We start from the raw sequence: 17,458 nt of genomic DNA on the forward strand, positions 1-17,458 counted from the left end.
ATGGAAGGTAATGGAAGCACAAAATGGCTGTAATTAGCACGGTTAAACAAAAGCACGTTTAAACAAGTACTGGTATAGTTGGTTATAATAATGATTGTTTTCATTAAACCAGTCGTGTTCTCGTGATAAAAGTGAGTCACAACAGACTGATGACCGTGGTCAAACTAATGAAGAAGATTACTGGGGCTGTCATTTTTCGTCGACTTGAAGGGGTATTAAATCTTCACAGTGATGGGAATCGGAAAGTTTAACACAGGTCACTTGATATGCCATTCCTATCTTTAATGACTGAAGGTTGAAACACCATAAAGCGCCAGATCCGACCTGTGCGTTGCGTCTAGTATTCGTAAGGGTAAAACATTATTCCGTTTCATATTCATACGTCAGATATAATAATGCATAATTCTTATTAAAATTACAGCAGTGCAACTTCTGTTTTTCAAACCATAATCGGATACTTGACATTGTTTTGATTGCTGGATTTGTAGTGAGATATTGAACCCTCATAACACTAAAATCTCATGCAAAAAGAATAGGTAAATGAAGTCAAACTTTTGGGAAATATGCGAGACACTGATTAAAAATTCTGATGTCGATTCTCTGATGTTGCCACCGAGATTCACTCTTTTCAACCAGGATGATGAGACAATGAGGTATTTCGCCTAAATATCCATTGTGTGGCGATCATTCGACTGATGTCGTAAGCGTAAAAATCCGACTTTGATAGTTTAATCGTGTTATACGAATTTCATCCCAGCGACTTTTGGGTCGTGCTTTACTTGTCGATAGTAAGACTGGTTGAAAAAGTAAAGTGATTTATTCACAACAGGACATCGGAGTATGAAAGAAGGCTGTAAGAGAGTGGCATCCGTCAAATCACCACGGCTTTCAGATCGAGGTCTTATACGCGGTCCAACTGGGTGGCTTCAAGCGGTGTCAGACATGGCTCAGAATAATAACCAGTGGCAGTTCTGGTGTAGTTCTTTAATAATTTTAAAATGAACTCACCTGACTGAACGAAACTTTTTTCGGCCGTATTTTTAAATGAACTATATCCTTCGTCAAATACTATTTTCGTTTATCCAATTATTGACTGAATGACTCACTTCGTTATTTCGTAATATCAGTTCATTTTTGTTGGACATCATTTTCGGTGCCCAAATTTATCCGAAAACACATATACTATAAATAAGTAAGAAAAGTGGTGGAAGCTCACGTGTAAAGTATGGTTTACGGCTTTATACCTTTTCATGTTTACAGATAATAAGTTCTTTATGCGGTTGTTTCAATCTTATAAATTGGTTTTATTCGTAAACCTAATTTTATTGTTTAAATACTTTCCACTCCACTTCTAGCATTCTCCGAGTGATTAAAATACATGTATCGGTTAGTGATTTTCTGGTGTGCGAAGATTGGTGAGTAAACAGCTATGTTTGAGAACTCTCCTCCCACAAAAAAGTGGAACTACTGTCTATACAACAATCGTGGTCTACCTGATAATTATGTAGATTCAGATTTCTTGTCTGAATTAAAAGAGAACCGTTAGTTGCAATTAATTTATCTGGTTATCAAGAAATAGTGTTTCTACCCAAACTTCGAGCACGTGATGTTATAATCGCTGCTGGCAGCATTTATCAACAACTCTGTTGGTATGTTTTATTCATCTCTACTTTAGTACAGTTTGTCTTTGTTTGTAATTATCTACTTTTATCTACTGTTCGGCTGGATTTCTCCACAGTATCTCAATCTTTACCTTTTCTTGTTTATAACTATTGGATATGCCTTGTTTTGGTCAATGAAAGAGGAAAATGAAAGACAATTTCATAAAGGTAACTATAAGCTTCACGTAAGTTCGATTTTATATGTTAAGGTTTTATGAATAAATACTTATAAACTGTAAGACAAATTAGAATTTAACTAATTACCCACATGTTACTCTGGAATATTGTAGCTTTTTAATAAGGCTTAAACAGTTCATGGTGATGAGAAACACTACATTCTTGGTGCTTCAATATCTATAATATTATGGGGGTTAAGTTTAATTGGGACTAACAATCCGACATTTCTACCCCTTGTGACCTTAGTTTGTACATAAACTTCCTGTTGATAAGGGAATATTAATGTAATAGATAATAATAGCAGATGATCTACATATGATTACAAGTCAGAAATCTGTTCAGCTTTTAGCGTTTAATTTACTGAGTGACAAGTAGCCTACCTGTGGAAAGATGAGCAAATATCTAGTTATGAACACAAAAGCAATCTGCAAGTCTGAGTACACTCTTATCTAGAAGATCCTCAGTGATCTGACCAATAAGTCATCGATTGTCAGTCGACGGAAAAGAATCTTGACTGATAGTTAATGAGCAATATATGACATGGGTGAGTGATGGCTGCTCACGAGATTGAGTTATTGACATAAGTCCCTGATTAATTTAAGATCAAAGATAAGACCACTATGCAAATGAGTAGGCCATTTGCATAGTAAGTCGATATCCATACATATGAGATATCAATATTAAATAAATAAAATTTCACAGGTAATTGAACGGAACCACTTTGTACATCACTCGATTAAGGTAGTTATTAGGTCAAATCTTCGGCATTATCTCAGCTTTTAAATTGAAAATAGACATATTGGACTATAATGCTAAAAATTATACATGATCTTTTGAAATTCTACTTGGTTATGCAAAAGAGTCGACTACACGTAAAAGTGACTCAGTGAAGTTTACCGATTTCCTCTGCTTTTGCGTCAACCATTGTCTAATCTAAGTAGACAGCTGATGTGAATCATAGGATATTTCGAGATATATCCTTACTGCTAACCTAACAGTATCATCACTACACTTGATACTTTCGTATATGAGTACTGAAGTTTCCTTCTGTTGTTATATATCACTTATGATTTTTATTTTCAGTCATACCTGAAATCAAGTCGGGCATGGTATTTTTTACATTTTGCTTTCTGCTTGCTCCTGTTCTGCACTCTCTCCTATCGAGCGTAAGCACGGACTCTATATACGCCATGTGTACTTTTTTTCTTCTTGTGTATTGGACATGTTTTGATTATAAGACTCATTGGAAAGGTCATCCTCGAAAGCCTGGGTCGAATACTATTTCTCTGAGTTCTGCTTTGTTAGCTGCTCTCTGCTTGGCTAGTCGTTTACCTGACCCTTATCATACTTTCGCATTGCTTTCCACTGCCGTCACTTTACTAGCATTATGGCCAGCATTAACAAGAAGGTTTCGCGTAAGTACAGCTACCTTTGTTTCAAATGATTGCTACTGTTTATATTGTATATTTTCAATGTTTTTCATTTCAATGCAAATGTTGATAGGTTAAGCAGATGAAACTGTGTGTGGAGCATTGGACAGCATAGACTAATCCAAATTACTTCTATTATTGATTTCACAGGTAAATAAACTTTAGGGTAACCGATCAGTCTGTTCTGGCATATGTCCGGTTCACCTCAATATTGCCGTTGAGTCATAAGCATTATAAGCAGATTTACAAGGTATCTAGATGGATAATGCGGTGGCGTTTGAAGTGAATTGTGCTGGGTTCAAGTCCCGAGGTGAACATCAACTCTGATGCAGGTACATCCAACTGACGAGCTCCAAGTGTGGAGAAACACGCTCTAGATTGCACTGCTAACTACCATCTAACTCTGCTGATAATTTTAACCTATATTTTTTAAAATTTTGCATCAACAATTCCTATAGTCTGAAATATCTAGTGTTTACACTTGTGTAAACGAATAAAACTAATAACCGATTTGGTGGGCTAATATCTCTTAGCCTTATTTGACCATCCTTACAGTCATCATTTCCTAATCTTGTTACTCCCTTTTTTAGACTTCCAGAATGTCATACTAACACATGATTCGTTCACTGCAGTCGGTACCAAACGACTGAACGGTTTACCCGAAATTTTATTATTAAATTAAATAATTTTATCCAGTAGACCCACCACACGATTGGTCCTCCAAAGAAACCTTTTAATCAAATAGGCAGTATACGCTTAATTATTTTTACCCTTAAATGCTGCGCTTCATATTCATAGAACAGAGCACAGCCAGTCACTGGACAGTATAATTTTCCTTTCATTAGCAAGAGAATATCTAGCGGGTAGCACAACTACGGTATGTTAGTGAACACCAAAGGTCTCTGTATGCAGATTTCGCGCACAATAAGTCTGCTATAACTGGCTCATAAATTCGTCCACTTCATTCTCCACTCTAAAACTGGCATCAGCGCAAAGTGGTGGATAATGTAAATGTGGCATTACTCAATTGCTAACGCCATAGTTAATATTTTCACATCTTACCCCGATATTCGGAAAGCCATATTTTTCACGATAGTCTTGTAGAATTATGTTGTCTGTAGGCCCCAATGTGTTTTATAAAAGCATCTATTCATCTGTGTGATCATGACTGAAGCGTCTTTAGTAGCAAGGTACGCATCCTCAGAATTCCATAAGGTTTCCTATTTGACATAGTGAATCCCAATTTTCAAACCAAGGATTACAGTTGTATGGGATCGGTAAGTATGGTTGTAGCGCCTTTGCCTCGTATATCAATCATCTATGCAACTGTTATTATATAAATCCTAACGGTGTTTGAAATCAGAAGGCAATGAGAAGCGGCAACTACAATTTATTAGCGGATAGCACGGATCACAAACCTATAAGCACACTGAGCGAATTTGTGTATGCGAGCAAATACAGAGGCAAATTTATAGTCAAATCTAATAGGGCGCAGCTAGGTAAGGCGAAGGCTAATAATATGATTTGAGTACATATATACATGAGGAAAGAGAACGAATCATCGAGTGATATGTAAGCGATCAACATTTAAGCTAGAAAGAGATATGTGTGTAGGCTGTCATGTGATCAAGCGTACACGTTTATACAGATAAGATAGTGATCATAATAGTAGAAAGAAATATGCGAATTGTTACTGTTCGAATACCATTGTCTGTTGAGTTAATAAAAGGGCTTAAACAAAATTAATCATAATCGAGATTGATTGTAAGAGTTGCTATATGGTTTTGTTGTATAGTCTATCAAAGATAATTTCGACACATCCCAGTGTAGGGATACAGCTTTCAATGTTTTCGAAATCCAGTAAATTAGGAGAATTTAAGAGCATTTTTCGTGTAGTGAGTTTAGTTAGAGCTGTAGTTTTAGTTTAACTTAATGAAGTTTGTGTACAAATATTAATACGTATAGTACAATAGACAGTTGCATAACCGAATCAAAACAGTGAAGGTCCAAAACGTTGTCTCACGCGTTTTTATGTGAAGCAAATTGTGTACATCGTTTAAGTATTAGAAAATCTGTACAAATTTGTTCATACTGCAGTAGAATAAGTTTCTTAGCGCTGACATGTAAGAAGACTATAAATCCTAGATTGAGAAAGCCACTTAATCGTCCTGTTTCAATAATTCTGCTTAACAACAGGTACGACGTGGTAGACGAAGAATTAATCATACTACAAATACTAAAATGAAGATAATCGAAGTGTTTGACTAACATTGTTAAAAGTTTGGATACTATTATGTCTAGAACTTAGATTCTTTGATATACCACGTACAACTTGAGCACTCGAACGCTAGAACCCTCCAAGCTGCAAATGAGAAGACGAGTGAGAAGAATGCCATTCCAAAGTGTCAAATATAGTACAAAACTCCCAGGTATTTATAGTTTTTAGTGAAGGCGAAATCATCATTATAGTTATCCAGTCAGTGAACAGTGGTTTTTATTATTTGTCTAATAGGGAAGGTATACGCAGAGATCCTGGAATGTTCTTCCAAAGGATGACTAGATGGAATGTCTTCGGCACTTTCTGAGCTTCCTCGAGTTCACCCATGGGTCAACCTCACAGTTACTCAACTCAATATTAGGCAAATCAATTTCATGTCTCAAAAGACAACGTCATTTATTATACAAAAAAACAGTATACAGGGCAATCAATTACATACATTTATTCCATAATTCATGTGACACCAACCTAAATGTAGTTTCTAATTCACTGAAGCTAATTAATCTACAAAATACATAAAGATAGCACAAAAAGACGTTCTCTAAAATACTTTTATATTGTTATTGACTTTTATTCGCATTTCAGAATAATGGAGGTGATGGAGCACAAATATGCTTAACCATATTATCTGGTTCTACAATTCTTCTGACTGCCTGGCCGATAGTTTACAGTGGAGTATCATTCGAATATAGATGCATCTTCCTTTGCGCACTCATAACATCTACTCTGTGTATTAATTTTGTTGGACCGTGCTACTTATTAAGAATGCAAAAAATTAAAAGGTTTGTGAGTCAATCAAATGTCGAATTCCAAGTTGCATTTTTCATTGTAACTTATTTTTCTTACAAGTTCTAAATACTCATAACTTGTTAAGCCGTTGTAAAATTCAGTATTTTAATCTTCTAGAGACTTTCCATGTCAAAACATGAGTTTTTTTATCATATGATCCTGCACCAGTTACAAACAATCTATCATTTGACATCGGTTGAATAGAAACTTAGTAGTCTTTGGTAGAAAATGTCACGTCATTGTAGATGTTTGAGACCTTTATTGTGTACATTATGATTCTAGTACCATTAGTTTCCACAATGATGCTTGTGTGTGTTTAGGGTCGGTTTGTTTATATAAACAAGCTACTGTTTAAAATAAGTGCTCCATTAAAAACTGCACTGACACGAGCACAATAAACGATATAGACCCTGAAAAAAATTTAATATTGTGTGATCACAATCCCTCACAAATTTTCGATTTTGTTTCTTCCTAACAGGACTATCCATGGACCGTGGGATGAAGCTGTCATAGAATAAAATTTTGTATAGCGAGAACATTGTTTATTTAGTATATACATGATTACTTTTGTACAACTCTCAAAACCCCTTACTAAGAAGAAATTTAGCTACCTCTTCTTGAAATAACCCTTCAATTTTTATACAACGTGTTACTTCATCTACTTGGCAAAGAAACAACCCAGCTTCGCATTTCGGTTGAAGAAGCGTCCGGAGATCATCAGCCAGAGCCTGTAATATTGTAAAAAATGGTTGTCATTCTTTCATAAACATGTAAACAAAAGAATCCACTTCGATTCCCTAAGCTTATCACTGAATAAATGATTTATTACGTTTATAGTAAATGGGTTGACTTATTGATTTACTTCAAAAACCGTTTTTTCTTAAAACGATTGGATGCTAAGGAATTCATACAACTTGTTTTAACTATGTAATGTGATATTAGGTATCTGTGGCAAAACCTGAGCTATTTTATGTTGTCCTGAGTTAATGTAAAGATACCGTAGTTTTTTATTATCTATAATTTAAGAAGTATGCAAGTAGATGTCCTTGTGATAACAAAAACACAAGTAAATTAGACCAATTTTCGTAAAGCGCTTGTAATGTTTAGTATGCTGGAGAATTCGTATATATTTTTTGAGGTGAATTCCTCTTAAAAACGTGCTGTAAAATATCCATTTTATTTAATAAGAAAATGTGAAATACCTTAGTCATACTCAATGTATAACCTTACACATATGGTCATCGGTTCAAGTTGTCATATTCTGTTAGCACAGCGAGATAAGATTATTTCAAGACAAATCCAGGAGTAGTGGTAGAAAAGATTGGGTATCGAGAAAAAGTCATAAGGGGGTTTCAGGAAAAAAGGGAGTGAAGGCATTTGCGCATTGCAAACGATTCTGAGTAGTCACCTAAAATCTTTATCCATTGGTTACCACAACCACACAGACCCCAACCAAGTGGTTTACACCTACTAACATGGCTGAGTCCACTGTCATTTCATTTTAATTGTGTGAGGGCTATGATACTACCCGGGTGCCCAGACCGAAGCAGATACTGCTGAGTCCATACGCCAACGACTTCATGGAATGGTGCTACCCTGCGTTTCTCCCAACCTACCCTTATACTAAACAACGTCGCCCATAGAGATAGACATTGGTTGGGCACATGTTCCAACTACCTCCGTAGATAAATATTCACCACATCAACCAATTTCCCATCTCGGCATTATCCACTCAGTTGTCCAAAAACACACAAACGATGCTTCGAAGGTCATATACTGGCAAACTACGAGTATCCGCTTAGTGACAGTGTTCCACACCAATGACGTAGAACAGAACGAACTGATAAGCAATAAACTCATCCTCTGTTTGGTAGACGGATGTCACACCGACGCCAAAAGTTAGCAAAAGTCAATCGAGGCTTCTGAATCTGCACCGAGATTTCATCAGACACCAGCCCATCAGCATCGATGAGAATTTTAAGATAGGTGAGACGCACTTAATCACTTTACTTCCTATTACTAATCCAAGCGCTGGAATAGGTCAATCCTGAAGTAAAATTTTGCATTTGAAGGAAGAGAATCACACCCCAAACATCTTTGCCTTGTTGCTTAAGATGGTTCGAAGGTTCCATATTTTGTCAGCATTTTCACCAAACAGAAATATATCTGCGAATTCCAAGTGAAGTGAATCTCCTGATACAAAACCATCCCCTGAAAAGTTGGACAGTGAGAGCGTTATTTCCAAAAGAATGTCTATTACAATGTTAAATAAAAGTGGACAGCCCTGAAAAAACCACTTTAAATTGACAATTCTGATAAAAGTTCACCGTAAGCTCTGACTCAACCAGTAGTGCTCGAGTAACAAACCTATTCAAGGGTAATATACTTTTTTAATACACCTTTCAATGACAGACTGCAATGCCATAATGCCTGCAGTCTACAGAATAAAATCCTACCCTAAGGTTATAGGTTGATAGTCGTTTGTAATTTATAAGTTTACCACTTGGTCAAATAGAGAGTATAGTGCATAATAAGCATTTTACAATAACTCATGTATTTATTGAACTCTACTTTTATTACTTTGGAATGTAGGTGTAACTTACTTGCATATCTCCATCAACATGCCTAATGACTGTCAGCTGTCGAGTCCCATGTGTATGCTCTTTTTTCTTTCTCTGTTTTTCTGTGTAATAAACAGGTAGCATGTGATTTTTCGACCTTCGGACAGAATAGGGTACATCCTTTGATAGTTCAGCTAGCAGAAAAAAGCATAAGAGGAAGTGTACAATATTTACCAATAAAATACAATGGAGGAAAAAACAATATCAATCCTAAAATCTATACCATTTAGCGTTTATCGCATATACTTCCTACAAGATGATTGATAAAAAAAACTATGATGTGCTTTACATAAAACAAAATGATATTTCTGTCAGGAAGTGGTAAATCGGGTGATAAAGTTGTTAGATGATACGGTTTAAATGAAAGCACGATCATGTTTAGGTTGATTTTTTTCGAAGTAATCCTTATAAACGGGAATACGATTTTGCTTCATGTTTGATATTGGCTCGCCAATGAACTGTAGGATCCATATGGCTTCATTTGAAGGATCCAGATGAACCAACGGATGCTAGCATGAACTACCAATCCTCGATGCTATCACAAACGGAAGGCCTTACTGAGGATCAATGAATGACACAGTATGGTCAGTCAGGATTGCGTGGATATGCATTCAAGCCTCTAAAGTAGGCATTACGTGTTGTCAACGTCCGGAAGGTCCACTAAACTACGCACAAATACAGACGTTTTAGTCACCAGTATTTGAATTTCTTATTTGTATTGCTATAACCGATCAAGGAGTCGGGCTCTTGTGACCCACTTAGCTGATGTCAGTCATCAGATTAAATTAGTTGATTGATTGATCTAAATCTCAACATCATAGAGCGGGGGATAAGTGGTTGCTACTACGAATTCTGTACGGATGACTCATCATCTAGCAGAAAATATCTGAACTTTTACAGTATACGTTTATTAAAGTTAAAATACTTGGATGAAGTAGTTTCAAATAAAAAGCTGGTAAGTCCCGATAATATTTCCCGATTTCAAGGAACTGTGAAATATCAGTAATCATCACAAAAATTAATGTCTAGACTAAATATGTATATGATCAAGTGTAATCTAACATGGTATCAGTGCAATTGTTTCCTGACAACTCTTGAGGACGTATAGCTTTAAAACAATTAACATTATTAGGTTTTGGCAATCTCAAAATTGATTTAGACAGCTAGCTTATGTTTATGAATGAACGATCGTGGGACTGAAGAACTGCGATTGGGGATGGGTCGAATTATATAGCATGGAAAGTCCGATTCACAACTATATTCCAACGTCTGAAGATTTTAGATGGCACCTAGACGTAAACATATTTTAGGCACAATGCAAATCACGATGGCTTTTGTCACACTTGGTGGAAATCTGAGTAGTCATTTGTAACAGACATCATTTTGTAGTATCTTTTCACACTTCATCAATACGACAGAATTGATAATCAATAACTTATCAATGAATAAATGGAATTTATTTTGTTTTAGGTGTTTCAACTGTTATTATGAACCTTGCAAAACATTTCCTATTAACTGACTGACACGTGATACCGCCTACTTATTTATGTAAATTTATGTCCATTACTCGACTTTAGTAGGCAGTAAAAATAATTCGAAAAACTATTGCTACGACAAAAAGAACTTGGAAATAATCATCTAGACTTTGAAATTCGTTGCAATCTGTTTTGTGAGAAGAATTAAGTTAAAGCATTAAAAATAAAGTAATGCTTGCATACGGATTGGGGGTATCCAGCCACTAGGAGTAGGAGCCACAATATTTTTGGGAAACGGGATTTTAGTGTTCTTCAAAATTTTTTCTACCCATACATATTCTGCTTGACTAATCTCATAATCCACTGGTTTTCTCTTCAGTAGATCATCATCAGTCAAAGAGTCTTCGACCCATGGATTTTCTAACGTCGGCCACCATTGAACTCTTACATGTCTATTGCAGACCTGAATTAATGACTCAAGTTTCTAAAAAACTAACTTGGATGGTTGAAGCATATTTGAACATTCTCCTGCACAAGATAATTCCAGAAAGCATATTTCCTGCTGCACGTTACGTATTGTACTTAAGTCCTGTGAGTAAAATACCCACCTGTAAGATACATACGTAATTATAGTATCAAAATGAATCAGCGTTAGAAGTTTGCTTAGTACCAAAAATACAAGTGATACCAAAAATTACAAATAACTTTACTAGCACAATGAGACAACATATGTATTATTTAACCTAAAGAATGGAATCACCATGATTTCTAAGATAGGTATGAATAACCCAAATTTTCAATCGCAGTTACTGTGAAAGGAGAAGGAAATCAATCAACAAAATAGACTACTTTTTGATAAACAAATGAGGACGAAGGTAATCAGAAATACGCGATGTACTTGCCAAATGCATTTCGAACAATCTGACAACACCTACTACTTAATAAAGCATTGCCTATGAAAGAATAAAAGGTCAGCTGGACAAATTAGAAGGTGAACGAAGACAAAGATAATAATAAAGAACATAATATGAAAACCGCACTGCATAAATCAATACTACCAAGGTAGGGTAAGAGTAAGAACATATTGTTTTGAACACATGAAGTGAGTTTTAGTTTTCGCATGGTCAAGGCTACAGTCAATCTTAGCATAAGCACTGGAACACTTTTGTATAACATTATAAAGGCTGACTTGACATGACCTCTAAAACAGGTCTCAACAAAATATTTTGCAATGAACGAAGATGTTTTTTATTCTGTAACCTCCCGACCATTGCTGCTATCTTGACGTGGTGGTCGGGTTCGCCTATCGTGATGAACCAATCGGGCCATATCGGTTGGAACAATCGTCCCTCAAGGTCCTACTATGTTAAGCAGATCGGTTGAAGTGCGGTAAGACCAGAAGCAGCAAATTCAAGTTCCGAGGGAGAAGCTATACTGCTGACTGTACATAGGTGTGACGGCAGAAGAGTATTTCCTCAGGTAACCAGCATGACAGCGATGCTGCCTTCCTACAAAGGGTGGGGTTAGAAAACCCCGACCCTAGAAATGCACAGCTCGTTTTATCTCACGGATTTCCGTCTCCGGCGGTAAGGTCTCAACAAGTACGAATCTAACGCAAAAATCACCCACAAAAAAGTCGTGCGTGACCAGCTTCAAACAGTTGTCCCTTGGACACGCTCTCGGGTCACTAAGAGCAACTCCGACCCCATTTTTTTCATTTATCTCTAGAAGGACCCCCCCCCACAGTGTGAGCAATCGGGAAGTGGCAACCGCTCTCATACCTCTAACAGCACTCAAGATCACTGTATTCACAATCAATTCCCATTATTTCTCTTACATCGACTTTCAACACTAAAATTCCCCTTTTGGCTTCCTCTTCAAGTGTCTCCAGAACCAATGGTTCTAATGCGCAAAACACTGCCCCAGGTCAACTAGCACCTCACTCTAAACTATACTTTGGAGCCTCCAACGTGCGCACCCTAATTCAAGTCGAACAACAGGCCTTCTTGGCTAAGACCCTAGAATCTCGTACCATTGATGTATGCTGTGTCTCTGAAACACATACAGGATCCTAGTATGACCATCCACTTGACCTCAACAAGCCGAAACGGGAAGCCGTCGGTAAACCCTCCAATTTTCTGGCGACCCAACGGTAAGTTCTTGTAGACTGACAGGTGTAGGCAAAGCACCAAGTATGAGAACAATCACTTTTAGAATTGATCCCCGTTAACAGTCGTCTATGTGCTGTTCGGCCAAACGGCTCCGTAAGGTCGCGAGAGAATAAAGAAACACGTCGTCGCATTTAACGTCGAAATCCAAGATCTGTTATCGTAAATATAATTGGTTCGTCCATAAATTATAGTTTCACCCAGCGTCAATTGAGAAACGCAAGGGACATCACTTTGGATGTCTGTAAACATAATTAGGTAGAAAGCCGTAAACCATACTTTACACGTGAGCTTCCACCACTTTTCTTGCTTATTTATAGTATGTGTTTTCGGATAAATTTGGGCACCGAAAATGATGTCCAACAAAAATGAACTGATATTACGAAATAACGAAGTGAGTCATTCAGTCAATAATTGGATAAACGAAAATAGTATTTGACGAAGGATATAGTTCATTTAAAAATACGGCCGAAAAAAGTTTCGTTCAGTCAGGTGAGTTCATTTTAAAATTATTAAAGAACTACACCAGAACTGCCACTGGTTATTATTCTGAGCCATGTCTGACACCGCTTGAAGCCACCCAGTTGGACCGCGTATAAGACCTCGATCTGAAAGCCGTGGTGATTTGACGGATGCCACTCTCTTACAGCCTTCTTTCATACTCCGATGTCCTGTTATGAATAAATCACTTTACTTTTTCAACCAGTCTTACTATCGACAAGTAAAGCACGACCCAAAAGTCGCTGGGATGAAATTCGTATAACACGATTAAACTATCAAAGTCGGATTTTTACGCTTACGACATCAGTCGAATGATCGCCACACAATGGATATTTAGGCGAAATACCTCATTGTCTCATCATCCTGGTTGAAAAGAGTGAATCTCGGTGGCAACATCAGAGAATCGACATCAGAATTTTTAATCAGTGTCTCGCATATTTCCCAAAAGTTTGACTTCATTTACCTATTCTTTTTGCATGAGATTTCAGTGTTATGAGGGTTCAATATCTCACTACAAATCCAGCAATCAAAACAATGTCAAGTATCCGATTATGGTTTGAAAAACAGAAGTTGCACTGCTGTAATTTTAATAAGAATTATGCATTATTATATCTGACGTATGAATATGAAACGGAATAATGTTTTACCCTTACGAATACTAGACGCAACGCACAGGTCGGATCTGGCGCTTTATGGTGTTTCAACCTTCAGTCATTAAAGATAGGAATGGCATATCAAGTGACCTGTGTTAAACTTTCCGATTCCCATCACTGTGAAGATTTAATACCCCTTCAAGTCGACGAAAAATGACAGCCCCAGTAATCTTCTTCATTAGTTTGACCACGGTCATCAGTCTGTTGTGACTCACTTTTATCACGAGAACACGACTGGTTTAATGAAAACAATCATTATTATAACCAACTATACCAGTACTTGTTTAAACGTGCTTTTGTTTAACCGTGCTAATTACAGCCATTTTGTGCTTCCATTACCTTCCATCATTATTCCGCGGTTCTTAGCTTCGTTCGCACGTACTCCACTTTCCTGTTTCCGCTTGTACCATTTCTTGGCACGATCTTGCTATTCGTTCGATACCACGAGATCGCCAACGAAATAAATCTGGTTACGTTCAACCTACGCCTTCTGATTTCTTTGGCACGTGTTCCTTGGTAGCGGTGTTCATAGTCAATTGGGACTCGACGCCACGCTGCAAGTCCATTTTCGTTCAAAATCAAGTAGCGTGAAACGGTCCTAACACAAGTCCAATAGGACTTCAGCAACAGTTGCGCTGACTGATCAATAGTTAGTGATCAAATCTTTACACCCAGTTTCATAGTCGGACTCATTAATGCTTCCTCCCAATATCTTGGCAGTTTCGACTGCTCAAAAGACATCTACAGTATTGGCGGTGGTCCGGCAATCAAACTTGTTGATGCTCCCACGATTCAAAGATGGATATCGTCAGGGTCTCTGTACTCGTGAGGTAGTCATAAATAAACTTCGTTCTCAATAGACACGAGACGATGCACTATTTTTGGAATAGATGTTTGTCGTTTCGCCTTCGTCGGTGGAGAACACCGAAATATTATGGTAAAGTATTAGCTTTATCAACAACATTATTTTCGAATTTCAGTTTGTTTAACTGATTTAGAAGTTGTGGGACTCAATCATTTCTCTGAGTTCATCTCATGGCAACCTTTTGGAACCATTTTGCGAATCCAGGACCTGTTTTTTCTTCAATGATAATGCGGTCTTGCTTATCAGAGCTTTGTATGTGTCCTAAGCCTCACGAAAATTGGTTCTCAACTTCTCATAGGATGCAAAATAAGCATTTGTAGTAGATTATATAAGTGGTTACATAAAAGTGAGTATGAAGAGAATTTTCACAATTGATTGATCACTGGGTGGTGGTCAATGCCATGTGTGTCCAGTCCTTATTTACTTACTAAACCTCCCGCGTTCACCATCGTTGACCTTCTCTAAGCGTTACATGTTGGAAGCAAATCTTCTCAGCAATTATATGCTCAGCTCCAAAGATCTTGTGGTTAGGAACGAACACCACTACAAGTCTGAGTGTCTTGACGAAAATACATGAATTTATTTAATAAGATATAAAGTACGACTTGACATTAGAATAAGATTTCGCGTAGTAAGAGCTATGAATAATCCAATTAAGCCCTTTATTAAGAGTAGAATAAAGGCAGTATTTAGGAGTCATTATATTTAAACAATGAAAATAAAAATGAGTCTGAAAATCCAATTTGTGTAAATAGGTGAAATAAAAAGCTTCAGATCCCTTATTTAGAAATACTGGAAGATTAAGTATGAAAATATGTAGCAATATAAAAGATGTACGACGAGACCAATCATGAAAGTACCTATGATGATTATGCGAACGCAAGCGGAATTCGGATACTGGGTTGAAAAATCTAGATGCTCCATTTTGATCTACAGTCAGTCAAATAGGTACGGGACCTTGTAAAGATTATTAAAATTCAATGAGACTCAGAAGAACCAGTGAATGACACTCACTTTCCAATGTCTTATTAATTTGACTGTCAGCCTCTATTTAGTTTCTTAGGCCAAGCAGATGATCTTTTAATCCTCCCATGAGCAAATTCTACAAGTGGTCATGCAGATAATAGAAAAAGCTTTTATTTAACAAACTTCCTCACCTAGTATCAGTGTATCGCCAATGCCTTCAGGTAGGAACCTAGGAAGTTTCAACATATTGAGGAGAGTATTATGGCAAAATACTTTGCCGAGTCCTTAACACTCTGACAAGTTTCTTCACGAAGAACTCCTGGGAAGTCACTCGAACCGTTTCAACCTTCAGGAAATTGCGGAATTTCATCATTCGTATAGCGTAGTCCTTTTTAACTGTTATATGCCCTTAAGGTTACCGTTGGAACTGAACTTAGATAAGTGGTCGAGGGGGTGCTCAGGAATGCTTCCATGCTCTAAGTGGAACCGAACAAAACTACTGAAGATTGAATGTGAAGTTTTGCTATAAAGTTGGTCAAAAAGTCTCTTCAACCTTTTCCCGGGAGCATTTTTTGTCGCATTCATTATAAGAGTTTGGAATATAGGATGGAAAAACTACTAAATCTTTTTCTACTCTATAAACCTCTAGATAATAGTTATCTGAGTTGTTCGCGTAATCCGCAACATGTCCCAGATGGACCACTTTACACTTTGAAGTTTAGAAAGGAAGCTAACTGTCATCCGCTCAACTCTGAAATCGAGTCATATCCTGTTGGCCTGCTGGCTCATGATCCTGGTTGTAAACTCCTCGCCACAGTGTCGCATCGTCATCTATACGCAATAGCTCAGGCGATGCCTGCGAAGTAATGTCATTTAGGTTAAAAAATAAAAGAGATCCTTGTACTGAGCCGTGGATGAACCCCATTAGAACACTTGCGATGCCTATGTTTCAGACATTTCCATCATGTTAGTATTATTAGCATTACTCATTTCACGCAATCCATCGTTTTTCTGTTGTAAACTCTCAGTGCTCACATATAAGCAGTTAACGCTTTCGATTCAAAATGCATGTGTGTCATCGTGCTGTTCGCCTGAATGGAACTTGCTCATATGACCAGGAAAACTTCCCATACAAGATTTTCCGAATATGTAGTTTCTGTCTATTGCACGTTTTGTCAACTTGCTTTTCTGCTTGGTCCTTGCATTATGTGGCCTGTTCAGATGTTTAAGGATTCCAGCATGAAAGGGAGGTTTGACTGCACCACTTTTGGGACCAAGATATTCTCAAGCCTTAATGACTGTTTTCTCAACTTCGACTCCCAACTACTTTAAACTGCATTATTGTGGCTCATGTTTCTTGGAATAACTTGGACAGTAATGTTCATTCCGTGCAAGCACATCTCGCGAGATTCCTTGAGGATTATCTTGTGAGACTGCCTTCTGAATGTAGAAAATTCTGCATTATCCACATAGCGTTCCCAAATTTCTTCAAGTGACTGGATGTTAGATAACCCTCCACGGCAACAGCACTAGTGAAGTTTACATGAACGAATTTTGGTTGAGTTTGATGGTTTGTGTCTTCTAACCGTTTAAATCATGTGACCCTCGAAGGTTCGACTTCCAAACGTTTGTGGTGGACCTGATAGATATGAACGCGAAAAGTATAAACAAAGTTACTAAAGATCAATAGTAATATTAATATATACAGTTAATTGTTACAAATACAATAAAAATTTGGGACGTTATTTAAATTGACCAAACGTTGCGTGTTCTGATTAGGTCCGGTAATGTAAATCCACAATTATAAATGCTTGGTGATTCTGAGCAGGTTGACGAACTCTCTAGTGATATAATCCCACGTAGAATGTGATATA

At 37.2% G+C, this 17,458-nt stretch overlaps 2 protein-coding genes across 4 annotated transcripts; one reads left to right on the forward strand and one right to left on the reverse strand.

The window, feature by feature from the left end:
* The first annotated feature begins 285 nt into the window (after positions 1-285).
* On the forward strand, positions 286-7,176 carry MS3_00003990 (uncharacterized protein). 3 transcript variants are annotated; one of them, XM_051211868.1, is made up of 7 exons: positions 286-352; positions 1,356-1,541; positions 1,580-1,649; positions 1,681-1,829; positions 2,922-3,253; positions 6,132-6,328; positions 6,814-7,176. In XM_051211868.1, exons 2-7 carry the CDS (start codon positions 1,430-1,432, stop codon positions 6,851-6,853), a joined length of 900 nt encoding a protein of 299 aa, XP_051071980.1. In that variant the 5' UTR covers positions 286-352; positions 1,356-1,429; the 3' UTR covers positions 6,854-7,176. The 3 variants fall into 3 exon arrangements, with proteins under 3 accessions (XP_051071980.1, XP_051071982.1, XP_051071981.1); XM_051211870.1 differs by having other exon boundaries at positions 306-352; positions 1,580-1,846; XM_051211869.1 differs by having other exon boundaries at positions 306-352; positions 1,580-1,829.
* On the reverse strand, positions 6,856-13,794 carry MRPL49 (54S ribosomal protein L49, mitochondrial). The gene is made up of 5 exons (XM_051218799.1): positions 13,754-13,794; positions 10,929-11,039; positions 10,675-10,894; positions 8,939-9,090; positions 6,856-7,063 (listed from the first exon to the last, which is right to left on the reverse strand). Exons 2-5 carry the CDS (start codon positions 10,983-10,985, stop codon positions 6,914-6,916), a joined length of 579 nt encoding a protein of 192 aa, XP_051071983.1. The 5' UTR covers positions 10,986-11,039; positions 13,754-13,794; the 3' UTR covers positions 6,856-6,913.
* Positions 13,795-17,458: the final 3,664 nt, after the last annotated feature.

Source organism: Schistosoma haematobium, chromosome ZW (assembly GCF_000699445.3).
Source record: "Schistosoma haematobium chromosome ZW, whole genome shotgun sequence".
NCBI lineage: Eukaryota > Metazoa > Platyhelminthes > Trematoda > Strigeidida > Schistosomatidae > Schistosoma > Schistosoma haematobium.